The 27166-nt window shown below is 36.8% G+C and overlaps 1 protein-coding gene and 1 long non-coding RNA gene across 4 annotated transcripts in view; both read right to left on the bottom strand.

The window, feature by feature from the left end:
- Positions 1-419: 419 nt before the first annotated feature.
- On the bottom strand, positions 420-4646 carry LOC124276895. 2 transcript variants are annotated; one of them, XR_006898685.1, is made up of 2 exons: positions 4610-4646; positions 420-4321 (listed from the first exon to the last, which is right to left on the bottom strand). It is a non-coding gene; the product is annotated as an uncharacterized LOC124276895 (long non-coding RNA). The 2 variants fall into 2 exon arrangements; XR_006898684.1 differs by lacking the exon at positions 4610-4646 and adding an exon at positions 4352-4415.
- Positions 4647-4684: 38 nt separating this feature from the next.
- Positions 4685-27166, bottom strand: part of LOC124276894 (lysophosphatidylcholine acyltransferase 2-like) — a 45029-nt gene continuing 22547 nt past the window's right edge. For both annotated transcript variants that reach the window (XM_046712563.1, XM_046712562.1), the window contains exons 4-13: positions 26844-27017; positions 21890-21948; positions 21492-21526; positions 20924-20978; positions 13973-14055; positions 12896-13021; positions 12394-12538; positions 11304-11402; positions 10443-10584; positions 4685-9750 (exon numbers count right to left, since the gene is read on the bottom strand). In XM_046712563.1, the coding sequence (XP_046568519.1) occupies positions 9623-9750; positions 10443-10584; positions 11304-11402; positions 12394-12538; positions 12896-13021; positions 13973-14055; positions 20924-20978; positions 21492-21526; positions 21890-21948; positions 26844-27017 (1046 nt within the window). In that variant the 3' untranslated portion in view covers positions 4685-9622. The remainder of the gene's footprint in view (positions 9751-10442; positions 10585-11303; positions 11403-12393; positions 12539-12895; positions 13022-13972; positions 14056-20923; positions 20979-21491; positions 21527-21889; positions 21949-26843; positions 27018-27166) is intronic.

Genomic DNA, 27166 nt, shown 5'->3' with positions numbered 1-27166 from the left:
AGTCACTAGTATGGCCAGGAATACTAACAAATATTTTTAAGAGGGTGTTCCAACTCACTAGTTTTTACTTTACAAACTAGTTGCTTATCTAAGTGAATGTAAAGCAAAATATACAAACCATAGTGAAACGTTTCAACTTGTGTTAATTTGATGTGGGTCCCTCCAACACTGACATGATTATAAGCGACATTGTTCGCCATGTATTCCTTTTTTATTTTATTGCGAATGTCATTTGCATGTTCCAACTTAAGCAATTACATGACATGTGTGCTGTTCAAATGCCCAGATATTTAACCATAAAATATTCATGAATAAATATTTGTATCCGTTACTATATATTTGTTAACATATCATATTTACCTCAGTTGAAAGTACATGATATGTTTGTAAATATCAATGATAGCAACAAAAACAGACAATTTCAGATAAAACACAGTTTATTTTTCATGAAGGTATTGATGTTTAAAGACATGTGACACATTAGAAAACAAACACAGTAGTTATGAAAATGTTTGGGGAAAATGCCCAATGATGCAAACTATACATTTAGCTGATAAGGCCACTCTCTGGTAGAACTGTGGAACAAATTCCTATTTTAATTAACAAGATGTCCAGTGAAAGCTTCCACTTAAGCTGATCAGCTTGCCTGCTTGCCAGGACATTGTTTGCCAGGACATGTCCTCCTGCATCATCCCACTCACGCAAGCAAGGAGACAACATGAACACTTCTATCAAAGTGTTACAGAATGAGACATGAACAAAAAGCTGGCTATCAGTTTCCATGTATGAGCATTTGGGATAACAAACAAGAAAACACAGTAGAAAGGAATAAAACATATCTTTGGAAGTAGAAGAATCACAGGATAAAGTTAAAATACACTTGGCTCTGTCAATGTCATTACTGGTCTCTGCGACATGTGTCAGAACAGCTTGTTCACTGTCTAATTTAATTTGGAAATCTATTACTCCCATAGGTAAATCTCTGGGGACATCTCTGTACAAGGTCACTGTATTTTCTCATTAGTACATCAGCCCATCAGCATCAAAATCATGAATTCAAGTGAGAGGAGAATTTAGACCAGCAAATCTTATTTGTGTGTCTCTTAAACAAAGTCAATTGGGCAATTTCAAATGCAATTATAAAGTGCACCAGTATATTGTTGATGATATGTAACACATCCTGTCACTATAAATGCCATGTCATTTATACCCTTAAGCATGAAATTATAAGAGACTGTTTTTTATTCTGTTGGCTTCTCTGGTAGCTAAGATAAAAATAATGCTGAATAAAGGTGCTGAAGAAATTAACCCAAATCCTTTTAGAAAGCTGGCTGGCTCAAGAATCCACACATTCTTCAATTAGATTGGTAAGTCAAAGTTTGCTCTGGATTCAATTAACATCACATTCTAAGAACGTATCATATCAGAGATTTTAATGAAACTGCTACAATCGACTATCATTTAGTGGCAAATCATGGGACTGAGATGAAAGTAACTACTTCTCCAACTTTCTTATCACATACCACATGTCTAATATTGTACCAATTAAAACACAGTAACAAAGTGATATTACCACACAAGGAATAGAGACTTGATAATTGAAGATGTTTAAAAGCAATTTAAAAAATATATTCACCAGAAAAATAAATAAATAAATTTGGTAAGACAACAAATAGTGGACATGTTTGAGAGTATTTTTCAAATTCACACCATTTTCCAAAATATTCTCTTATTATGGAGTTATTTTCAATGGCAGTCAAGATGAGCAAAGACGGTTAACACCAATCAGTCAGTGAAGTGATGAAGTGCTTCAAATGTTTTTGTAAATTTATCAGATACTTTGAGGAACAGCATGTTTGCCATCAATTTGCTTACATTAAATGACAAAAACAATTCTGTTATTAAAAGATAATAAATAAAGCTATAGTCTATAAGCAAATGTATCTATTTATCTGGTTTTTTTATCTATTTTTTTTTAGGTGTTCTACCTCACAAGATTCAAGTGTAGATGTAAAACATCAGATGCAGATGGGCTGTAAATACCTAATTTCTCAAAGCGAGGACTATCATTTTTAAAGAGTTGAATAAATATAAATTTAGTAAAAACATTTGTGCTGTTGCTAACAATAAACTAGTTGAAGTCATCCTCTGTTGCAGAAGTTCAAGACAGTTTTTGTTTTTGTTTCGGGTGCATCATGTCCTGTATTATTACCTTGATATCCTGTTTCTTTACTTTATTGTATCAAAGTGTATTTTACATTCATAATCATCAGCAATCCGAGGAGTCCTGGTCTTGACATGCACCAAATTTGGGGGAAATGGAACAACACTTTCTTTCTCACATGAGAGACTCATAGTCAACTTTGTATACAACTCTTATAAAAGATATTCAATAAGATATCCTGTAGATCTTGTGATGATAGAACTGTATTTTGCTATTTATTTAAGCACTATGCGAAGACCCAAAGACATTTACAGAATACACTGCCTTGTGTTATGGAATGCCATTAGTTCACACGGACATACAACTATATCCAACATCCAGTCATGCAGTTTCTTGTAGCATGACAGTCATGGCGAATCACACATACAAAATCCATGGCAACAAATAAGAACCCAATTTCAGACTTCATGCACTGAAACATTGTTCCAGGTTTCCACAATACATTGTACATGTTGAAAAGTAACAATGGTAAGCGTTCAGGCATTTATCTCTTGCTTAAATCAGGCAGTTACAGAAGCTAAAACAGATCTTCAATTATCTTGCATCACTCATACTCAAATAACAACTTAACAATATTTTCAACACAAACTATTGTGGGACAGATGTCGGCTCAATCTGTACGAATACACAGGATTCTCCAGGTAATCTTTTCTCTGAAAGTTTATTGTGGTTCAGGTGAGACAAAAGTAACTGCACCTGACTCAAATTTAATTCGCCCAACACTCAATTTATCACAAGGAACAGCTGTCTTGACAAAACAATCATCTTCATTTCGCATTATCATATTGTACCGGTACCTCATACACACCTACAGAATTAGTTAACAGTAGTTTCTATCCTAACCAGTGTAGAACATGAAGAAGATGGGAAATATATATCATAGTTAATTGACAGAATGTAGTTAGGACAATGATCAATAAGATATACACACATGCTTGGTTAGAGTAGTTGTATGCATCAGTAAAGAATAATAAATGACTTAATAACACCACAATGGCCTTAAGTAGTAGATAACAATATAAATAACAATTATCATTTAGGCCTACAGGTATCTTAGAATAAAAAATATCTTACTGGTAAATGTATCTTCAAATGCTAACAAAAATAATACTTTGCCAGTTTATTTACATTTTAAATAATGAAAACATGACACTAGATAAGACAAAAATACAAAGCACAGTGGCTACACATATCTATTTTTGAGATTCATGTCAAGGGAAGTAAAATAGTGTAAAAGCTGTTGATGTCATAAGTCATTATACCCATTACTTCATCATAAAAGCAGCTTCTTCCAGTTTCATGAACATCAAACATATGTGTTAGTCTGGAAACGCTGCCTTCTGGATGATGCCTGTCAAGAACCTTCAAGGGCTTTTAGTTTACTGCAGTTTGAATATTTATCCCAAACTGGTAAACTGTGGGTATTTCGGTCACAAACAATTCAGTGTAAAGGCAAGGCTTATTATTGAGTAGAAGTGTGACAAAACCAGTCCGAGCCTCCACAACTAGTCAGTCGACAGGTCAGGTAAAGTATCATTTGGTCTAACACACTAGATAAAAATAGTCCATTCATTAACATTCAAATCTGCTGAATCTAATGCTGAGACAATTTCAGGGTAGTAAATGCAGACATTTTGAAAAAACAAACTGCAAAAATAGAGCTGATGTTCGAAGAACAGATAACCACTTCCAAAATGTGACCCTCACCAACTGATTCAATGAAGTAACAAAAGCTGAAGATGAATATCTTGCTCTACCATGACAAACACAGACTGTTAGCTTGATTCTGTCCTCAGTTGTGTGTCACACTACAAGACAAATGGTTCCTATGGCTACCAAAATGAACCGCTGCTAAAGATCACAGTTAACAGCCAGAATTTCTTTAGTGTTGCACCGAACCTGTACACATTGTTTGAATGTGTTGACACAAATAAAAGGGTTCACTTATTATGCGTATGTTGTTATTTGGTTTCATGAACCTTTGGTTGTTTTATCAATATCAGGGTGCCAAAACACTCATACAAACAGTATTTAAAGTAGTTTACTTCTCTGCATTTCTTACAATTTGCCATAAAATGTTTATGTATGACTTTCAACCTAAAACTAAGTTTATGTATGACTTTCAACCTAAAACTAAGAGTACAAGACAGGAACTTTGTTGATATTTTCAATAAAACATCCTGTTGAAATCGTTTGTGTTTATGTATGACTTTCAACCTAAAACTAAGAGTACAAGACAGGAACTTTGTTGATATTTTCAATAAAACATCCTGTTGAAATCGTTTGTGTTTATGTATGACTTTCAACCTAAAACTAAGAGTACAAGACAGGAACTTTGTTGATATTTTCTGTTGAAATCGTTTGTGTTTATGTATGACTTTCAACCTAAAACTAAGAGTACAAGACAGGAACTTTGTTGATATTTTCAATAAAACATCCTGTTGAAATCGTTTGTGTTTATGTATGACTTTCAAACTAAAACTAAGAGTACAAGACAGGAACTTTGTTGATCTTTTCAAATGAATCAGTTGATTGAGAATGTTTAAGACAATCCCTAAGACCTTTTCATAAAGCCATATCAGTGTACTAAATTGAAAGTTGATACTCTGAAATAGAAAAATAGTACTGATCTCTGCATCTCCATTGTTAAGGAAAGATAACATACAAATATAGAGAAAATAGTTAAAAATCTAAATAGTACTTTCTGTGACAGAAACTACAAAACAAATATTAAAAGATAATTTGTCCTCTATCTTATTAAAAGTATTATTTGACACGAATACTTACAGAACAAACATAGAATGCTTTCAAGAACACGTGAATGGGTATTAAAAATTCTAATAAATATCAATGATTCAATCATTGGACTATTTTAAGATCCTTCAGAGATTCAAGAAGAAAAATACTGCACAAAATGTCATGCAAAGACTAAATATACAGTTTTCCCCAAAATGAAATCCTGCATTTTGAAGCAAAATATTGATTGCTTAACGAACAATTTCCCAACCTAGTGCACAACCTACTAAATGCCTTCATGTATGACTTGAATCACTTACACACTTAGCATCACCTAAACAACTATTTGGCAATGTTACATTTGATATATGTTAACATTCATAGAACCTTTTTGAATCTCACATGAAAATATATCATGGAAATAGGGATGTATCAACAATTATATATCACATCAAAAAGTATATCTTAAAAAAATAGAAAACCACAAGGCTCTGCAGCTCAACTGTAAATCTTAGATAAACACAAAATACATCAACACAATTCAAGCAAAGGATCAAAATCAGCAAAAACTCAAACTTAACATAAATCCTAACACAAATCAAATGGGAATGGGGTGTGGGAACACTTAATTTCAGGGAATTAATCCTGGCACTTAGCCCCATAACTTCAAATTTAAACTGCATGTATGTCATCATAGTTCAACCATATTGCAAAGAAAAAAAAATATGAAACATTAAATTATATAATGTAGACCAAAGAAGATGGAAGGGTTTTAGATTTGTGTCTTCATGCATCACAAACCCAGTACAGTTGAAAACTGTCCCTATAAATGTAATCAAATTAACTATTTTGAGCACATCCTGGTGAAACCATTGGTGGTATATCCTGTTGGAGGTTGAGCAGCGTAATACCAATGGTACAAAGGAATGTTGAAAGTGTAAACTTTAATGACGAACGATATTCCACAACGAGCACACTTGGACTTTGTACCAGGTGAGCTCATAAATCCATATACACACATTGTAGTGCACTGAACAAAAAGAAAAGAAATTAACATAAATATTATCAAACGTTGCCTGCTGATACAATCAACAGTTCTCGGGGCCAGCCACCTGTGCAACCTAACTAGGGAAGCAGACCAGCTGTTTAGTGTGGCCGTTACTGACTTGGTAGCATTGACCTCTGAAATTGATGTAAAACAAGCCAGATTTAAAATAACAAATGATGCACACATCTTTGGCAAGAAACCTCATGCAAATGAGTACATTTTGAAATCTGTTTCAAAATACTAGATCCTGATGGTACGAAACATGGAGGATAATACCCTGATGACTTGTAAACTACGCTGGCTACTAAGATAAATGTATGGCATCTGTATTATTATTGAGCATATTATGCAAACCACTTAGGTTTTCAAGACATTTTCCTGTAGAAGGCAGGGATAGAAACCAATGCATATCTCTGTAAACTATCCCCTACACAAACTAAATACAAGAGAAGATGTTCCGGTATTTCTTTCATATGCACCTGTACTCAATATACACAGTCTTCTCTGATTTTGTTGTGAGCTTACAGCCTTGTCTAACAGAACTACGCACCCCTTGGTAAACTGTATCTGAGTTCAGGTTAACTGTCTTGAGTGGCATCTGATATTGTTGAATCAATCGCCTGAAATAAAGGGGAGAGAATTCCTGTTGTAGTTCTCAGTTCCAACCCACTACAAATGTTACATATAGTATTCTGACTTTGTAAAAACCTCTTTCTTATTTCAGGGACTATTGTTATTGCATGAGTGGAAACATCTGAAAATTGAGCAAAAGAAAAAAATACATGCAGAGTATTCAGCCATTGCAATGATGAAACTACAGAGTAGTAACTCAACATAAGAGACATTCAGAAAGAACTGATCAAGGGAGTTTTATTTTAGGTGTTATAGCAAAACAGTGGGGTATTTGTAATGGCAGAACAATGACTTTGTGCTAAGTTCAATCCCAAAGCAAACATCTGATTAGTAGCAGTAAACTAATATACAATCATTAGTAATGTTTACCATGATCCTGTTCCACGAAGATATTCCATTGCTTCAAATGTCAAAAGTCTTTGTTAGAGTATGGGTGTTACAGTGAGTGAGTGAGTTGGGGTTTATGCCAATTTTAGCAATATTCATGCAATATCATGGTCAGGGCACACCAGGAATGGGCTTAACACATTGTACACATGTGATGAACCGAACCTGGGCCTTCAGCATGATGAGCGAACACTTTAACCACTAGGCTACCCCACCGCCCTATGGGCATTACGATTGTCTTGGTGCTGTGTTAGCTTTGAGGAACAGGAAGTGGTACATATTTTCAAACAAACATTAATTCTTTAAAAGAAAATAACATGTGAATGACACTGAAATGTAATACAGTTGTGCAGGATGAGTTACTGGACTAGTGTAAGGTCTGACTAGAGTCTAAGGAATAAATACCAACTTCAATCTGTCCCATGTTTGATACAGCTTTCAGGCCAAAAATAACATGGAATACAAACGAAGAGTATTGATGTTCAGGTACAGAAAAGCTGTATGTATATTTAACCCCAAAAGTCCAGATAAAACAAAATAGTTGTAGGGTTAATGGGCTACATTGAGATTGAAAATGGTCTTGTTTCAAAATAAACAAAAATAAAATATGAACTGTTAGATCCATCAGTATTGCAGAGATTATAGTAAAAAATAAACAAAGCAACAGTTGAAGCTAATAAGCAAAAGAAAAAAATGCAAGTGGACAAAAGATCACAAACTAGTTTGAAGTGGTTCAACATGTGCAGCTTGAACTGAAACATATGTTTCATTCTCAGTTTCAATATGAAGGAGACAGAAAACTACAAATCTTTCCTCAGTCATAAGAATCTGAAACCTGTATTCATAAGACTCTGAAAGACTGGTTAGTACAATTCAAAATGCTTCCTTGAAGGACTGCCAACAAGAATATGTACACCTTACAACTAATAATGTTTCAGAGCATTATCAATGTTCAGAATAAACAGTCAAAGTGTCCTTGTCATATCCCTTAAGTTCTATGTGTGAGAGTGAGGGGTGTCTAGATTCCGATACTTTATCAGGGAACCTAATTGACCTCCACAATTCTGGACACTAGGCAAGCACTGGGTACATGAATATTAGGGAAAGGTGGGAGACAGAGGTAGTTTTTTGTGCTTGCAAAGCTCAGTTATGTTACATGGCATATCAACAAATTCCCCAATTACCCCAAATGCTTGATCTGTATAAGCAGAATTCAAACTTTCTTGTAGACATGACCATAGGATTATCTTACAATTTCAGCTATAATATACACCCCTCTTAAATTTCATCCAAATTGATTTGATTTTAGTCATTTTAAATATTCAACTAAACCTTCTAAATGAAACATGTACAAATAAAGAACACAAAGAATATTCAAACAAAAGTATAATATGGCACAAACATAACCAATTAACCAAATGTAAAGAAACCAAAACAAACAACTGTAAGGTATTTCAGAATTGTTATCCTTCAAAATCTTTGAAAATATCCACCACAGATTTGTAATTTAAAGCACAAGAATTATTAAATGCGATAATTATAATCAATTTACAAGAACAAAATCAATATTGAAAATATTCAACAAACATTCAACACTAAAACTCTTTTAATCTGTGAGCAGTGATGTACAGTATATCAAACCTAAATTATAATATAATGCTGTTTATATAAGTTCATAAATAGAATCATCTGATCTTTTGATCTCTACGCACCCATAACTACAAATATGAGTTGCCCATAAACCTGTTTATAAATCCTTGTGATACAAATTCATTATTCCATTCATAATGTCCCTTATTAATTTCATGTAGACCATTACCACTGACAAAATATATCGCAGCCGAGACAATTAGTGCCTTGACTAGCGTAAGACCCCAACTGGAGTCTTCATAAGATATTGTGACACTATGGTTGTTGTGTATAAACAAAACGTTACAAAGAGACCACATCCATCTCTGCCCTTCTGCCTTCAGCCATTCCAGAGGTAGGAATGTTGTATCAGGTCTGGTGTAAGGCCAGACCGTCATATAGCCAGGACGGCCCCCATCAGGGTCACTCACTTTCCTCTGGAATAGGCCCACAGTTACCGACAATTGTGACCATAGCTACCGGTACAACCCTTCTCAGCTATCACGCTGTTCATGTCTTTGCATTGGATCCAGATCTTACAGAAAGACTGGTAACTAATGATTTTTAAAGTTTCATCTCAACAAACACGGCTTCTTCCTGACGATGGCTGTAGTAATCATGAGTTCCAAATGGCTTTTACAATTCGTGAAACAAACTCATTTCTAAGATTTAACATCTGTGGTAAAACCATTTTGGTGCTCATGATTCCTATATATATTCGATCTGGTCTACAATGTTTATTCTGTTCAAGGCAACAGGTGATAGGCAGAGAGAGGTGTGTGGACAAATTGCAAACAAAATATCATCAAGTGAAGCATGCAGATCTTGGGTCAAACTTAGAAAGGTGTATTGCTGATTAGATAAAAACACGTATAAGCAGATCTGTTGATCCTGGAGTATGGAGTTAGTAGAATCACTCCCACAGTCGACAGCCTCACGAACACATGGAGGGGAGGGTATACCCATCAATCAAACTTTGCCTTAGGTGGGGTCCCATTGTTCTCCACATGGCCATTGCCTTGTACCAGCTCATGATATGTCTTGAACAACTTTGCATACTCAGGTTTTTCTTCTGCATAGGCTTTGAATTCATCTGCAAGTAATTTTACCAACATAGGAAATAAATATAAATGATCTCATTGACCTGAGCATATATTTACTGATAGTCTATACAATACCTGTAATGTACAGGTTATCTATCTCCATCATGTCGCACTCAGCAATATTATGGTGGCCTGTTGGCAATCTTTTCGAGACCATACAAGCCAGTGATGAATATATTGATATTGTGTTACTGTACATTAGATATACAAACAAATCTAGTCATTCTATATACATAGGACCAATGACCAAAAATAGATCTTAAAATACAGTTGTCATGGAACCCAAACCACATGAAATATTCCTTGCCAACCAATATGTTAGTTTCTTCGTTGATAATAAGGTCTTTCACAAACATTTGTAATAATCGTGATCTTTCTTTTTTCATTCCCCAAGTCCCCAAGAGAATTTAATGTTACTATGCCTGTAACATTTGAGTAGAACCATAAACTAGGGATTTCTAGCAAAAGATCTTTAAACAATTATTTTGCTTGATCATCCAGTAAATGCCCTGAGCAAAATCAATCCATGTTATGATAATAAAAGCAAAACATCTTAACATATTCTTGTAAGCAACTCTGTCAACTAACTCCAAAATGTGAAACAGGTCACAGCGCAAATAGGTCACAGAAACCTTTCAGCAATATGAGCTACATCTAGTCATCTGAACATACTATTACTTACCAAATGAAATCTTGTCATCTTTGTCAGAGTCCACTTTGTCAAACAGCACCTGCACATCCTGTGTGTTCATCTTAAAGGCATTACACAGGATCTGCGTGAACCCCTCTTTGCTGATGTAACCCTGATTTTCTGTGTCAAATAACTGAAAGTACATGTGAATTGTTTCATTTTAACTTGCCATTTCCTTTTCATCCGGACTAAACTAATAATACCTTTTGCAATTAAAAAATTTAATAGAATAATTAAATGAAAAACTACAATAGCCAAGTAAAAAAATAGGAACACAACATAAGGCATTTGGTTGAAAACAGTTACAGCCATACTTTTTTTGCCAATTTTCCCTGAATTGTTTCACCCAGTTGACAGAATCTGCATCACAATCATTGCAGATACCAATCTGTGTCAATACTTATGAGTCGACTAGTTTGATCTCGTATTTTGGCACTCAGGTGGCTTTTAGACTCAGCATAAAGCATAACTAGTGAGTGAGTTTTGTTTTATGCCGCACTCAGCAATATTCAAGCTATATGTCAGTGGTCTGTAAATAATGAAGATCAACTGGACCAGATCAACAGCATGAACATTGATCTATGCAATCGGAGATATGATGACATGTGTCAACCAAGTGAGCGAGCCTGACAACCCGATGCCATTCGCCTTTTACGACAAGCATGGTTTACTGAAGATCAATTCTAACCCGGATCTTCATGGGTACAAAGACAGAATAAGCACAAGAGATTTGACTTCACTCAGGTCTTTGGACTAGTTGGCAGACTGAAATGTGTCAGCACCTAGATTTATTTACAACAACAACAAAAAACAAAACAAAAAAACCCAAAACAACAAATTACCAATATTTACCTGGAATGCAAACTGTATAGTGTCGTTTGAGTTTGCCGGTCCAGACACCAAGGACAAACCTATCACATACTCCCTGAAATCTATTGTGCCAGAATTATCCTGTACAAAGAAACAAAATACTTAGTTTCAAATACTAAACACAGGCAACATATGAAAGTTGCACACATACAACAGTAAAATGACATTGTGTTGCTATCCATTGTACAGGCTGCAGTTTTATGACAGGAATTATGCGATATCAGTTCACAAGATGTTTGGGTTTTACGCCGCTTTCAGCAATATTCCAGCAATATCACGACAGGGGAGAGCAGAAATGGGCTTCACACATTGTACCCAAGTGGGCAATTGAACCCATACCTTAGACGTGACAAGCGAACACTTTAACCACTAGGCTACCCATTTTTGTCTTGAGCTCATATAGACTTATTTTATTCAGTTCAGATTTACAGATCAATTTACATGAACATATATTGTAGATTGTGTACCATTCAGATATATTTATGATCAGAACATATTTGTAATGACATAAATTATTCAAAACAGACACCAAACTAAGACTAAAGTTACCTTTCTGTTTCTTACAAACTACATACATACAATATTGATACACTTGACTCGCATACCTCTATCTACAATCTATAACAATTCCTGGTCTACTATGAGTAAATGGATGTGCATGTAAATGATGTCGACATCTCAGTCAAGGAAAATCAGTTGTTGATATCATGATGAGGTTTGATGACAAACAAACAACAAGGAGATGCATTGTAACCACTGATTCCAATGGCCCTTAAACCCCCTGAGGTACTGAGGACCTCATCTCAACAATAAGACCTACATTTTTGTGAAGCAGTGTCCTTGTTAACAAAAATGACCAATCATAATTTTAAACAGCTCTTGCAACAACCATGAGGTACTGTGGACCTGTTCTGCCCCTAAATCATGGTGTTATTGCATAGCAGAATCCTTGTTGATATACTAACCACAAATAAAACCAACCATTTGCATAATATGCTTTCCCTCCCCCTTCTTATCCCTATTTTGTGGTGAAAAAAGACTTGTATTAAAGACACACCATATACAGACTTACCCGATCATACAAAGCAAATACTTCCTCTAAAGCTTGGGACTTGGGCAGGTGTAAATAGATGGCAAACTCCTCCAAGCTTATGTGACCAGATTTTGCTATTTTGCAGAACTTGTCTAAATATACCTGCATCTGCTTAGAGCTAACTCTGCAAAAGATCCATTCATGAAATAACAAAGGATATCACAGCTGGTGCAAACTGCCACTTCTATATGGAAATATATATATGCATAAAATTCAAACAGATCTAAAATCCATTTAAGAAATGAATTTGACATCTTCAATTTATATACCAATGAACAACCTACTCAAACAATGGTTTAATTCTATTTACAAAAACCTGTTTTCAAATGAAAAATTATATCTATCACTGCAATTGAAGTGCCCCATTATCAACACAATAAGAGACACTTAAGCTACTATCCCATTGCTCCAAAAGGAAATGAGTCAAGGTCATATTAAATGAATACATATATTTCAAGGAAATTTCAAGGAAGGTACAAACCCTAGTTTCTGATGAAGTTTCTGAAATTCTACTAATCCAGCCTCCATCGGCAATTTCAGCCTTGCTGCTCGAACCATCAGACGACAATCATCATAAGTGTGGTCTGTTACAGGACAATTGAGGTGTCTGGAAAATAAATGTCTCAAAATGTGAGGCATAATGAAACGCCATATGTTGAAGCACAATAAGTTTATCTTTAGGAGTGTTGACAGTCAGTCATACTAAACCCACAATAATTCATAACATGGCTAATACAAATAATGGTCTTGGTTCTCAGGTACTGTTATGTCATGTTAAGGTCTGTTTCATATCTATATCCATTTTTTGAAAAAGAAATAAGTAAATATTCCATGTCTCAGCCCCATCCTAGGCACCAAACTTATGTAATGCTACAAATGACAAGATCCATTACAGTGTGCAGTTCACTTCCCTTTTCACACCTCATTGTGCATCTCATGTTATGGTGATGACAGTACGATTTACTAGCACAGTTTTTTTGGCCAATTTGGTGAGACTAAACATCTCTAAACATTATGATATACCAAATTCAATGGCATCTTGTGTCCTTCATGACAAACAATGACAGACAATGACAAAGATTAAGATCATGTGTGTATTTGTACTTATAAAGTATGCTAGACACAGCATTAAGCTGTTCATACCTTTTCTCCCCTATACATGGGTGATGTAGTTTTAATAATACTTAATATCATGGCAAATATCATTATTGAATTTTAAAAAATATACAAACATAGGAAATCTTTGTATATTCAACAAAAAATAATGTAATGAGAATTGAATGACATCTGAAATAAAATTAACATAATGGATTACAAATATGAGTCTGCAATAAACACTTTTACATCTAGACACCGGGGACACCCACATACGCACACACACACACACACACACACACACACACACACACTCACAACACACCCTAAGGGATTTTACTGCTTAAAAGCAATGAGATATTAAATCATTCGAAAATTATATAATGCAGGACTAAAAACATATAGAGATACACATAAAATACAATGTAATTGAGATTTATGTGTTTCAACGAAAGACACTTACTTGGCCATGACTGCTCGAACATTGTTGGCAAAGAGTCGAGCATCATTCTTTTCTTCCTCACTAGGATTATATACAGGGAGGAACTGAAAACAAAAGCAGCAAAGTTTGGGTACATGTTCCATGAATATGCCACTTTGATACATGTCTGTGGATAATAAAAATGGATAATGGGCATTTGTTGCTAATTATTTCAAATGAAAGTCATTTCAACTCATTTGTAGATTATTATTATTGATTAAAGAAGTTTGTTGATAATAATACAAGACATGAAAGTGACAGAATCTGAATGGAGTCCGGTGTTAAGCATGTTCTTTCACTTTCAGTTTGTATACAGTTTGCATTAAGAACATACAAATTTGTACAGAAAACTGTAATATTTAACCAATTTCAATAGGTACATCATTCTTAATGAATAAGTACTTCTTTCATCTAAAATAGGAACAATTACGGATATTGTTAGTCATAATTAGTAAACTTACCTCTGGATTATTGTTGCCAGTTTCCTGTGGGTACCACAGATACATACAGAATGAAAGAGATTTAAATTTTTCAAAGTCATAGCAATCCCTAGTGGTATGCCTAAATAGAGACATGGTTATCTCCCTTAGTTGTGACATCACAGCAGTGTTCTTTGAACACCCTCATAATTTTCTAAAATTTTATTTGTTAAACTATTTCTTCCTCATACACTTCACGGGGAGGAAGGGAGGGACCTAGATCCCATAATCCAGAGGTAAGTTTACTAATAATTACTAACAATATCCGTAATTGTTCCTAATTATGTCGTAAACATGATTATGGTTGCCAGAATCCCACATAAGGATGGAGGGCCCCAGTGAATGAGGAAGCATAGGAATACCACTATACCTCTGAAATCCAGAATTTCCCTTCGGGATAACTATCACTTAGATAACTTCCTGTTCAATATTCCCGCCACCATGTTATCTTGCTAATTCATTACTAGAACAGGAAGTTAACGTGAGGGAGGATTCCAAATATATTTGGAGAGAAATTAGATCAATAACTGAATTAATTCCTAAACGATGATATCGTTCTTACTAAATCATGAGACCTAAGTCCCGTACCAAAACCTCGTTACCAGACATGACGTCACTTCCGGTGTTATGGCGTCACTTCCGTGTTATTGACATCACTTCCGGTCTATGATGTAGCTTCAAGTCTATGACGTCACTTTCGGTCTTATGACGTCACTTCCAGTCTATGACGTCACTTCCGGTAAGTGCTTTCATGTCTTCTCGTGGATTATTTTAACTGGAGTAATAAACTGCAGCGGACATAACAATCCCGTTTAACTGGTGATACATATTAGTAGATAAGGTTCTTCAAAGATCCTCATCCTTCCATTACCGTTATCCTGTTTCCTTCCTCTCCTCACAGTCAAAAATAGTGATCCACTGCTGAGATTGGATATATCTGCACCCCCCTGCATAGGTTTGGAAGACTTCTGCAGAGACTGCAGAAATAGACATAAAGCCAACTTGGGGACGATTGTAGGACTAGGAGCCGAAAAAGATTCTTAACTGGAACGATCTAATCGGCTTGTAGAACAAGCTGTTAGAACCACTGCTAGTCCTTGTATATCTCAAACAGAAGCGATTGATGATCTGTAGCCCACCATAGTACTGTGTTTCAGTTTCTTAACAATCCGCTAAGAAATCGTTCAGATAGCCCTGAATCTGAATTCCCCTCAATATAACAAAAATGGAGGGTCAATATCATATGAATGAAAAGTATCCAGAGATTGTTGAAACAATTTCCTCATTGGATTGTTCTGGAAGATTCTTATCTCCAGTCAAGAGGTGAGATTGTTCTATAGCTGCCGAATGGTCTAACACAAGCACTTGAGTGTGATTGGCATCGGAAAACCGCCTGAAAACGACGTCCCAAAAGGAGTGTGCAAGCATCCATCGTGGGCTGAATTGGCGACCATGGTATCTTGATTAATTGCCATATAATCCTCAAAACCAGGGTGAGGCAGCTACCAGATTCCCAAGACAAGGTAACCGCCGTATGAAAAGATATCGATCTAGTATGCATGGTCTAAAACCTAAAATTCCATAGGAGTAACGTGATTGTGAACGAAAGTTTGGAATAATTTCGAGTACAGGTGTGAGAAATCCCTATCAATTTGAAGCACTGGCGGGGATAACAAACAAACACCCATCCTATCAAGGTTGACATGGACTTGTCAATTCATACCCTTAGTCTTCGTATTTGCAATATTGGGACTGAATTGTCCAGCTATGTTGTGCAGTGAACACAGACACAAAATCATGGAATAATTTCCCACATGCCGTGACATGGCGCAAAATATTCTTACAGCGCATCTCCAATGGCACGTCATATTTCTAAGAAAATGTACCTTCATAGAAAAAGTATCAATAATAATGCGCCGCTGATTAAACCCGTGATTAACTCGTGTCCACCTGTAATACTCTACAACCTAACAACGCGATGTTTACAGCGCCCATTTACAGTGTATTAGCTCATTCAGTCCGCAGTAAATACTATTTGAAATGAAATAATTCGTTATATTTTAGCTTACACATGGTCTAAGCTGGTTCCCAAGCTGGTTCCCGGCTCCCTTGCGCCACATTGCGTATATTGCAATCAGCAAGACGGGGCCCAGCTTAGCACATGGTCGTAAAGCATGGCAGAAATAGGTAGACTAAATGGCAGATGCCATTAGCGTGTTTTAGGGAGATGGGGATGATGAAAAAATAAACTGACAGAATACACCTTCCAAGATCCGTCAGAATGCAGAGGGATAATAGGCGCTTGTTAGAATAATAAAAGTGCCCTATAACACCCCTTTACCATGTACAAGGTGTTGACATGTTATACCTTCTATTACCCCTGATAGCCCATCCCGCCAAGAGGCGCTAGAAAGTTGAATAGTCACATGATTTATCCTACCAGGTACCCATTTACCCTACTGGGTTAATAGAGGCAATTTGAATAAAATCATTTGCCTGTATTCAGTGACTGGATATCAGGGCAAGATTACAGAATACCGGATACCTATCCGCCATTTATATTTTGATTACGCATTTATTTTTGCGCACTTCCGTTTTGTTTCCTTAGCAACGGCACGCCATGAATGAAGGCTGTGTTGAAGCGGCGTTCAATATTAAATATTAAATGTTAAAGCTTAAAAAGGTAAGATAATGGGGGTAAAGGGGGTACCCCCCTTTATTTAAAAGCCTTAACTACCTTACCTTACCAATCAAAAAACACTTACCATCAGTGTGTTCCCACACTGTAGAGTTCCTTTTCCCAGCATGCATTTGAATAAAATTTCAACCGGAAGTAAGGTGAGGAATTCCATTTTAACCTTATTTTTTACCTTAAATTCGTATTTTGATTGGATCGCTCGCAGGCATGCGCTCTCTGTTTCTTCTATATATAGGAGCCTCACGCGCACAATAGAATGTATATAATTAGGTATCCGGTATTCTGTAAGTGTACCGATATCAGTCTTGTTTCCATCCTCCCGAGGAGCTCTCAGCTGACTGTGCAATCCGAGAAGAAAAAACACGTGTCACCCTGTTATCTGGTTCATTCACCTGGCCCGACTCATGTGCTACCTGAACTGCTGCCGCCGCCTCGTGGGTCAGCGGATTGATTTTGAACCGTGGCCTCGAATATAGCCATGGTGTTTCTAATTCAGTAATTGTATTAATAATACATGTAATACTGAAAAGTTATATATCGGGAAATCCAACCACAAAGTGTATGCCTAAGCACTACAAAGTGTTGTTTGAGTTAATAGTACAGTGAAAGAGATGCGTTTAAAGATGTGATTTGAACTGCTTACGTTTGAAAATATAGAAACAGTTTATAGCGAGGGACAGTCTATTCCACAGTGATGGCGCGCAACCACTGAAAGAACACTCTCAATAACAGGCCATGGCAGTCTGTAAGATGGAGTATTCAAAAAGAATTGCTTCCAGGTCGCAGTTGTCTGGGTGGTAGAAGGAGGTTAGCAAATCACTTATATCAGGATCGGATACAGCTTTTTGAGAAAGAGGGGGTGCACACTATTGAGGAAAGGAGGGGTGCACACTTCATTTTCAATGGTCATTTAATATACTTCCAGGGCATCCGCACATGTTTATAATTAAATATTCTGGTGCCATGCCATTTAGACTCTTGTATGTGATACAGAGTACTTAAACAACTGTACCGGGTTAATTGGAAGCCGTGGCCGTAGGTAGATTCCAATGGAACTGGTGAATAGCCGAAGTAGTAGACGAAGTAATAGGCTCAGATGATGAAAATTTATAGCCTTTTGTACCATGCCAAGTGGAACAGATTGTTGAGTGGAGACGAGATCGACAACTCCCTGACTCAGTGTCTGTCGTAGGCATAAAAATTTAGGAGTCATAATGACTCTCTAGTGTCATGAGAAGGAGTCATGGACATGTTTGTGAGTCAAGCTCAGTTTGGACTTCATCAAGACATCAAATGTTGACTGTTTAATAACGACAAAAAACAAGAACAAGGCAAGACAGGTCAGGTATTTAAGCAGCACCAAGCAGTCAAAAAAACAGTCATCGCATAGAAAGCAAGTTTAGATTATCTGAACTAAGGGCCTAGAAGCAGTTCGTCAACAATGACGCAAGCTTCTAAATTCACTGCCTATTTGAGATAATTATCTGTCAAATATGCAGATTATCTGCGTCATGACAAACACTGCTGACTCCCTTATATCTATCCCCCTGAAGGTAGATATCTACCGAGAGTTGAAAAGTGAAAATTCAAAAGCCGTTTCACAAGTGATGAATGGGGAAGAGATATCTTGGGAGTTCCTTCTGCTTGACATAAAAAAATGCGACTAATAGGATCAGGTGGTCAGGCTCGCTGACTGGTTAACACAAAAAGACATCGTATCCCAATTGCGTAGAACGATGCTCATGTTAGTGAACACTTGATTGTCTGGTCCTGGCTCGATTAATTAAAGAGCGCCGCCATAAAGCTGGAATATTGCCGAGTGAAGCGGAAAACTTAACTCACTCACTCCGTGGTTGGTACTCGACTACCCATGTATAGACTATAGAACATCTCAGCTGCCTACGGGTATAGACTCTAAACTATGGCTCTTGCCAGCGTCATACGAGTTACTACTGCTGACGACCCCGTGGGCAGCACCCGACCACGGTCAATGCTGTTGGGCTTTTGCGGCTCTGACCCCACCATGCGGAAAATAACGATTGACGGCCAAGCAGGCTTACTGATAGTACTAGTAGGGTCAAACGCAAGCAGTTGAACCCCCGGGACTGACGGCAAGACCCCGTACAGCTTGTGCCATGGATGGGCATAAGCTGCCGTCGGTCGACCTTGTTGACATAGTCCCACCCGTCTGTGTCAACTTGATCCAAGACATATCCCGTTACACCATCCCACTGATCAGCCGGACTACCCGTGGCTACGGTAGACGTCAGCTGGTGGACAGCCGTGAAGCCCGTGTCTCCTGTAGCCGTTACGGTTGACTGGGACGATCCCCTACGTGTGGGCAGCAAGCGATCCACGGGATCAGCCCCGTTATGCTTGTGCGGCGCCAATCCGCCTGTGCGGGAAAGGGTTGCTGGCCGAGAGGGCATTTTTTTTATTGGGTTGTTACCGTTGCCGGTTGAAAGCCAGGGACTGAAGGCAGGGCCTGTGCAGTTTGCGCCATGGGCAAATCCTGCCTAATGTCAAAGCTGTTGACATAGTCCCTCCCGCTCAAAGCCTTAGCGTCTCCCACCGAGGGGATCGGTGACCCAGCTTCAGGACGTGGGTGATGCTGGACCGAACCGAGCAGAGCATCGCGCCGCCCTACGGGGAATAACTCCTGACCTTGGGACTGAACGTGCCCGTCGTCGCATGAGTCATATAAGTAAAGAGCATTTGTGTAAGGGAGCCCGAGAAATCTATTTGGCTCTGTAAATCCGAGATTTTTCCCTTGTTACGTAATTCTAAATCATGGAATGACTGCTGCATGGATGATAGAATTTCCTAATTGAAGAAGACAATAGGGCCGTAATAGCTGACAAATCAACCTGGCTAGAAGATGAGCTTAATCTAGACTTCTAATTTGGACTAGAATCCGATTTAACCGCCGAACTAAGAGGCTGAGAGGTAGATTTCTTACTCTAGAGGAATCTGAAGCGTGTGCAACAATTCCCTTTCCCTAGCCTGATTACGGGCGTTATCCATGTTAACCCATTCCTCCTTAGATAAGGCCGAGCATAGAAAACTGCGATTTTTACTGTACAAAGGCTCCTGCAAAACATGATGCACATAGGGAATGTGGATCTAATTCGGCCATAACACTTCTGGTATTGAACACATTTATTCTGCAACATGATCAAGTCCAATGGCGGGAAACAAGCTACACAAAATGTCAAATTTTGTTACAAAACGTAATGAAGTAACAATGTGATTGTCTATAGTGACAAAATGGGATCTCTACTGACCGTATTCTTGAATAATCTGAAGATTAACTCGGAAAAAATTCTCTTCCACTCTGAACACGTCTGTGCGTGACCATACAGAAAAAATTATGAGGGTGTTCAAAGAACAATGCTGTGACGTCACAACTAAGGGAGATAACCATGTCTCTATTTTGGCATACCACTAGGGAAAGCTATGACTTAGAAAAATTTAAATCTCTTTCATTCTGTATGTATCTGTGGTACCCACAGGAAACTGGCAACCATAATCCAGAGGGAACATTTACGACATAATTGTGGAAAATGTGTGTTCTAAGAATGCATGGAATTCATTAAAAGCTAAATCAATAAATCACATCAGTGAAAAAGAATATCAGATCAAAATATGATTAGCCAATTTGACAGATTTTTCAGATTCTCGTATAGCTAAGCACAAACATATCTTGAATGAACAATGATGCTATTACAAGTATCATGGTGCATCTTAGATACTAACCTCTATTTCTACCTGGTTGTTAAACTGACAGAATGTATACCATAGACAAGCAAATCTGAAACATTCAAGAGCAAGAGAACATATGAATGACATCAAACATATTTCAGCTATATCTTAACAAACCAGTTCCTTGGGTTAATGAACAGTATTCAGCTGTATCAGAGTGTGTCTGATTGATGTTTGCTGCGAATAGCAGCAAAATTGCTGATTCGGCATAAAGCAACTTTCACTCACTGATTTATATGGGATAAAACACCAATGTTCTCTAGGATATTTTGGTACAACCAACAAACACCAGTATAGTGTCGACTAACCTAATAACATATCCTGGGCAAATTTAGTCCCAACATAATGATCTTAGGTTTCTGGCAAAGCAAAGGGAAGCAACTCAACTGTGACCTTGCCTCTCACAGTTTCTTAGTGAAGGGTTGTTCAATTTTGAATGCTTACAGATGGTTAGGTGAACGTGACACAGGTGACAAGGTCAAACTGATGTCAGGGTAAACTAAAACTAAAAGAATAACTTCATTTAAAAAATAATAAAAATCAAGCAAACTCAAGTACTCACGCTTTTGGACCATCCCATGTCCACGTAAATGTATCCTGCAGAAAAAGAGAAATATTTTTAGAATAAGGTATGATAACACTTGTTTCAAGAAAAAGGATTGATTATTATATCAATTTCATCAGACTTCATACATAGAAAAATACTAGATATTTAGCAATGGTACACCAATTATTTATTTATTGGCAGTCTAATTATTCACTGTTAGTTCACACAAAATATTCTCCTGTACCATAGCAGGTGTAACTGAACAAACATAGTTGAGTGAGCTGCCTTACTATCTCAGGAGGTAGGTCTGGTCACTAGCCGTGGTGACGTTGGGGCTCTGTCCCATCACCTAACACAAACAATCTGAACAAATAACAGTGTTTGCTGAGAGGTTCATAAACCAACACACTTACCAGTTTGTTGAAGTAGCGTAAACATACAGGCTGAACTGGCACACCAGGGTAGAAAGCACCTAAAATATTAAACAATACATGTTTAAAACAAAAAACAGCTCATTCTATAGAGGAGGTTGACCATATTTTGAGAGTTAATCCTCACACACCAGATGAGGGTTAATGATTAGAAAAGGTAATAAATGTGTAGCATTTTACAAGTACAAGACTGTATTCTAAGAAATGTTTCAGGGCTTCCTTCTGTGAACTGTTATTAAATTTTTTTGAATGATCTATCCCGAATTTTCTAGCAGACTTAAATAAGTTTTTTTTCCCATTTATTCCTAAATAAATGTGTTTAATATGGGTGGGTTGAGAAAACTGCCATTTGAAAACTTCCAAATGAAACAAGTTCCAAATTAACTTACAATTAACAAAGGAAAAAAGTCGTAACTTGGCAACACATTGTGTTTTGTGTTGCTATTTTCAGTATATTCTGTCATCTTTGTATCTTAACGTACATGTACTTGCAGCAAAAGTAAGGAAGAACTCCAACCAATGTGCCAATCAGGATTTCTTGGCCAACTCCAGTAGTTTCTTGAGCCATAAGTTTAAAAAGGGTTGTGATTTCATCAAATTCAATTTGTGAAACAAGAGTTGTCATTCTCAATATTTATTGTCTAATTTGGGTTTAACACTTTCAGTAAGTTTTGTACATACAAGAATTGACATAACAACAAACTCCTACTTATTAGGCCTTTTTCTTTGAATTCAAGCAAACATAACTTGTCCATATTACACAAGAACTAGAGCAACCTGATATTGAAAAATGCAACCTATTAGTATTTTTGCAACCTATTAACATTTCACAAATCTGCGAATGACTTACATTGCAAAGTTTTCTGCTCAACATTGACCTTTAAACTTTATACACTGCATTTACTGTCAGAGTAACTATCAAAAGAGCTATATGGAATTTGTCAATATTCCTTGGGCTTGAAATCATTGACTGACTGACTGACTGAGTTTAGTTTTACACCGCTTTTAGCAATATTCCAGCAACATCACGGCAGGGGACACCAGAAATGGGCTTCACACATTGTGCTCATGTGGGGATTCGAACCCGGGTCTTCGGCGTGATGAGCCAACGCTTTAACCATTAGGCTACCCCACAGCCCCTGAAATCATTGAAGTGTGGATGCTTCATTAATAGAATGTGCAGATATGTTTTATAGCCATACACCATTATGTTCGTGAAAGCTGACCAGCTGGCTAGGTAATGTAAGAGAGCATCCTGGTTTTGCCCAGTGCAACAATGCAATCAATATCCAGTTACATTGTGTATTTAAATTAAGCCAATTAAAGTAAATGGATTTAAGGGGACTTTACTGCTCTTCAGCCATGTTAGCCGAAAAACAGACCTATCTTATTAAAATCATTCTCATATTTGAATAAATTTGAATAGTAAAGCATTTTTCTGAGACATGACATGAAAAATGTGCATAAACCTCCACAACAAAATCATATTGTGTGTTCTGTTATAATTTACAAAATAAATTGGCAATGATGCTCTACTTGAAGTATAATGTTGCTTACCTTAAACAGCCTCAACAATGACAATATTTGTTTTGTCAAATTTTAAACAATACCCTTTGCCAGTTGAAATTTATTACTAATAAGCCCTCAAAGTTCACAAACAACATCAACATGTGTTTGTCTTGAATACAGGCTTAAAATTCTTTGTGTTGGTTTTATCAACTTGTGTCTAGATACCTCATGAAATCGGATCAACTAGTCCTGCAAAGATATTATTCAGTGGTATTCAAGTACTGTTCAGAATCCTGTATACGGTACCCAGCTTATTGATAAATGTTAAATTATCGTTTCAGTTTTACAACTTACAATGACATATTTCCAAAGAAACATTTTAATTTGACATCAGGAGGCTTCTGGTCCCCAACCACTGACTCTCAGCTAACATAATGTATGACCAGTGGAATTTGTAATGTTTGGTTTTGGCGTTCACCTATATATTTAGCAACATAATCAAATCTGAACCAAACAAGCCAAGGTATGGCTATGTACAATTAGGAATGCATCCTGGTTTAGGGTGCTACATCATTTTGAGAAATAACCCATTGTACTGTCGGAACGTCCCTGTATTTTCCAGTGTTTCTACAATTTATGTAGTTTAAGCAAGCAAATATCTGTAAAACTTTCGTAACTACAAGTCACACTGGTACCGGAAAAAGTCCAGTTGACTTTCCAATGTTAATTATGTTGTTTATTTGTTTTACAAAAATCAGCAAGAAAAGACGGTTGGTATACTGGAAAAATATCAGGGCAAGTGACTTTACATGTACCACTATAAGGATGTAGCTACCATGAGTACACTATCCATTTTAAAACAGTTATTTCCACCCTGGACTGATGGCTATGTACAATTAGGAATGCATCCTGGTTTAGCCCGGTGCAACATCATTTTGAGGAACACTGTGCAAGCAATATCTAGTTATTCAAATCAATGAACAACAATCCATTCCATCTGGAACTGATGACAGGCTATAAACAAGGTCAGATGAATTTAGTCACCTGACAATAGCACAGGTTGATAGGGACCAGTTCCAACCCCAAATCCCCAAGAACCACTTGAGATGTGACAATTGACGCCACATAAAATAATGATATCTGTACAAGCCATCCAACTGACTCACACAAGGTTTATGTAGATGATGAAACAATGAGACAGACAGATTTATAGTGAATAACTATCATCAGCTTTATGAATTTTCACAAGCTTCAGTCAAACAGGACACCCCTGCCACACTGACATGAACCTGGCTTTGGTGGATGCAGCATAAGATTCAGGTGAAACATACAAATTGTGACAATGATGCTATGCTACTATACAGGTGAAATCCTATGAGTAATCATATATGTTTAGACATGATCTAGTGACATTGCAAGCTCTTGAAATATTAATCTAAGCTTAGCCTGTGATACAAAACCCACAAACTACACCACTTAAGGATGTGCATAATGTGATATATTTACTCAGTAAAAGGCCCTCGCTATATTACAATCAGACTGACATTGTGTTTAGTGGGTGCGCAAAACAACTTTGCAGCTCTATGTCCTGGAGTTTATCAATTTCTGTACATGGTATAAGTATAGGCCAACATTGTATATGCTTTGCAAAAGATTTACGACAGAGTAATGAGTAAGTGGTTCTTTAGTGAGCTTTGTTATATATTTCGTTCTAAGTATATCATAGGCATTATAAATAAATAGTACATGATATTCATTTCCTATATAATGCTGGCGTTTCGTTTTATTCAATTCCATTATACCTGCCACATTCAACAGCCGTATTAAAATTACTGCATCTAAACCTTGATATAGCAATTCTTAAATGCATAGGGATATCACAACACAAATATCTTTTAACATTTCACAAAGTTTTGAACTCCTTGTAAAATATACATTTAGGAGATTCACTAACTGATGAGAACCAAGACTGTTTTAAGTTATCACCTAGCCTTAGCTTGAATAGATACACAAAATATTCCACATTTCCGATTTCTTGGCTTAGCCAAGCATAACCAAATCCATGTTGAAACAGGATGTGCCTAACTTTTGTTCCCCAGGTATTATAGCCTAAGCTATCTAGTGATCTTAACATTAAATAACATTGATGTGGGAGTCTATTTTGTGGCATATGTAAAAGTCTCAACCAGAATTTGATCACTCTTGACTTGTACAAATGCTGTAATGGGAGTCTGCCACACTTTCCAAGAACCATACCATTTAATGTGGTTTCTTTCACCCTTAAGTATTGTTTACAAAATTTAATTTGCACAGCCTCTATTATTTTGGAGTGACATGTTCCCCAGATTTCAGAGCCATAACAAAGAATAGGCACAACCGTTGAATAAAAAATATTAAGTAGATCAGTGCAAACTATGTTACCAATTTTCCTCTGGAAACCATTTAAAGACATTATAGCTTTAGAGGCCTGAGATGCAAGACATGTCTGGGCTTTACTTCAGACAAGCTTGGGTGTGAAAACTAATCCTAAATACCTATAAAAAGAAACCGTTTCAACAGAGGAACCATTATAGAACCATTTCTCATAATGATGAAGAGGCACCCATTTCTAAAGACAATAATCTTGGTTTTGTTTAAGTTAACTTTCATACCTGTGCTATTACAAAAGCTTTCTAAAACATTTAATTTCTTTTAAAGCAAATTACACGTGCCAGATAGTGCTGAAATATCATCTGCAAACAAGTGCACATAGATACGAAAATAATTGATTAATGAAGATTCCTTGACCTCCCTCCAGTTCTAATTTCTTATACAGATTATCAATAAATATAAGAAACATCTGTGGGCTTAGAATACATCCCTGCCTTGTACCTACAGAACATTTAAAACAAGATGAAAGGCCATGTTTAGTTCTGACACAGGCTGAAAGATTGGAATACATTGGTGCAATAATATTATAAAACTTGCCCGATACTCCTGCCCTGTATAACAAGGACATATATATAATGACAAAGAAAGCAAAATTTAAACATAAGAAAGTCCCCTGGGCATATAAACTGCTTGTCCTCCAAAACTAACCACAAGACAAATGGCTTGCCAGTATTCTGCCATGTTGGTAATTGATACTTGTAACATGTGCACAAGACGTATAGAATCTACATTATTTTTAGTGTATGAATAGTCAGTTGACCCATTGCTGGAATGTAAAGATTGTCATCATCATGGCTTATTATCTAGTCTTCTAGTCCAACTTCAACCACAGTAAAGTGAAAAGACTGGGCTGACATCCGACCCTGACCACCTTTTCGATGTTGTTGCTTCTTAAATTGAACTCCAATATACAGATGTAAACTAAATCAGGGCACCCAATTAAAAAAACCCCAATACCAGTCTGTCATATAAGTTTGTTTCGTCAGTCTGTTCTCACCTGGTTTAAATGTGATGAGACACGACCTGTTGGTACAGGTGCCCTCTGGAAAGATAAGGACTTGAGGCCATGCTCCCCCAGACTGTCCCCTCTCCCGTATCTGCTGGATGGTAACAGCGCGAGAGTTGGGATCCTCTCGTCGCACAAATACAGGCTGCGTGAACTGAATTAATGCTGACAAAATAGCATAGAACAAGATTAATTTATGACGATGCACAAGACAATTAGAATTGTTTCACAAATTATCGGCATTCAAAATTCATATTTGGATAATAAACACGGTGATATGTCTTGGTTATGAAAAAAAAGAAGCAAAAAAGACT

The sequence above is a fragment of the Haliotis rubra genome, unplaced genomic scaffold (assembly GCF_003918875.1).
Source record: "Haliotis rubra isolate DU_JTF1 unplaced genomic scaffold, ASM391887v1 Scf215, whole genome shotgun sequence".
Classification (NCBI taxonomy): domain Eukaryota; kingdom Metazoa; phylum Mollusca; class Gastropoda; order Lepetellida; family Haliotidae; genus Haliotis; species Haliotis rubra.
Note: the sequence above shows the minus strand (reverse complement) of the source record. Positions and strands in the feature narration are given on the sequence as shown.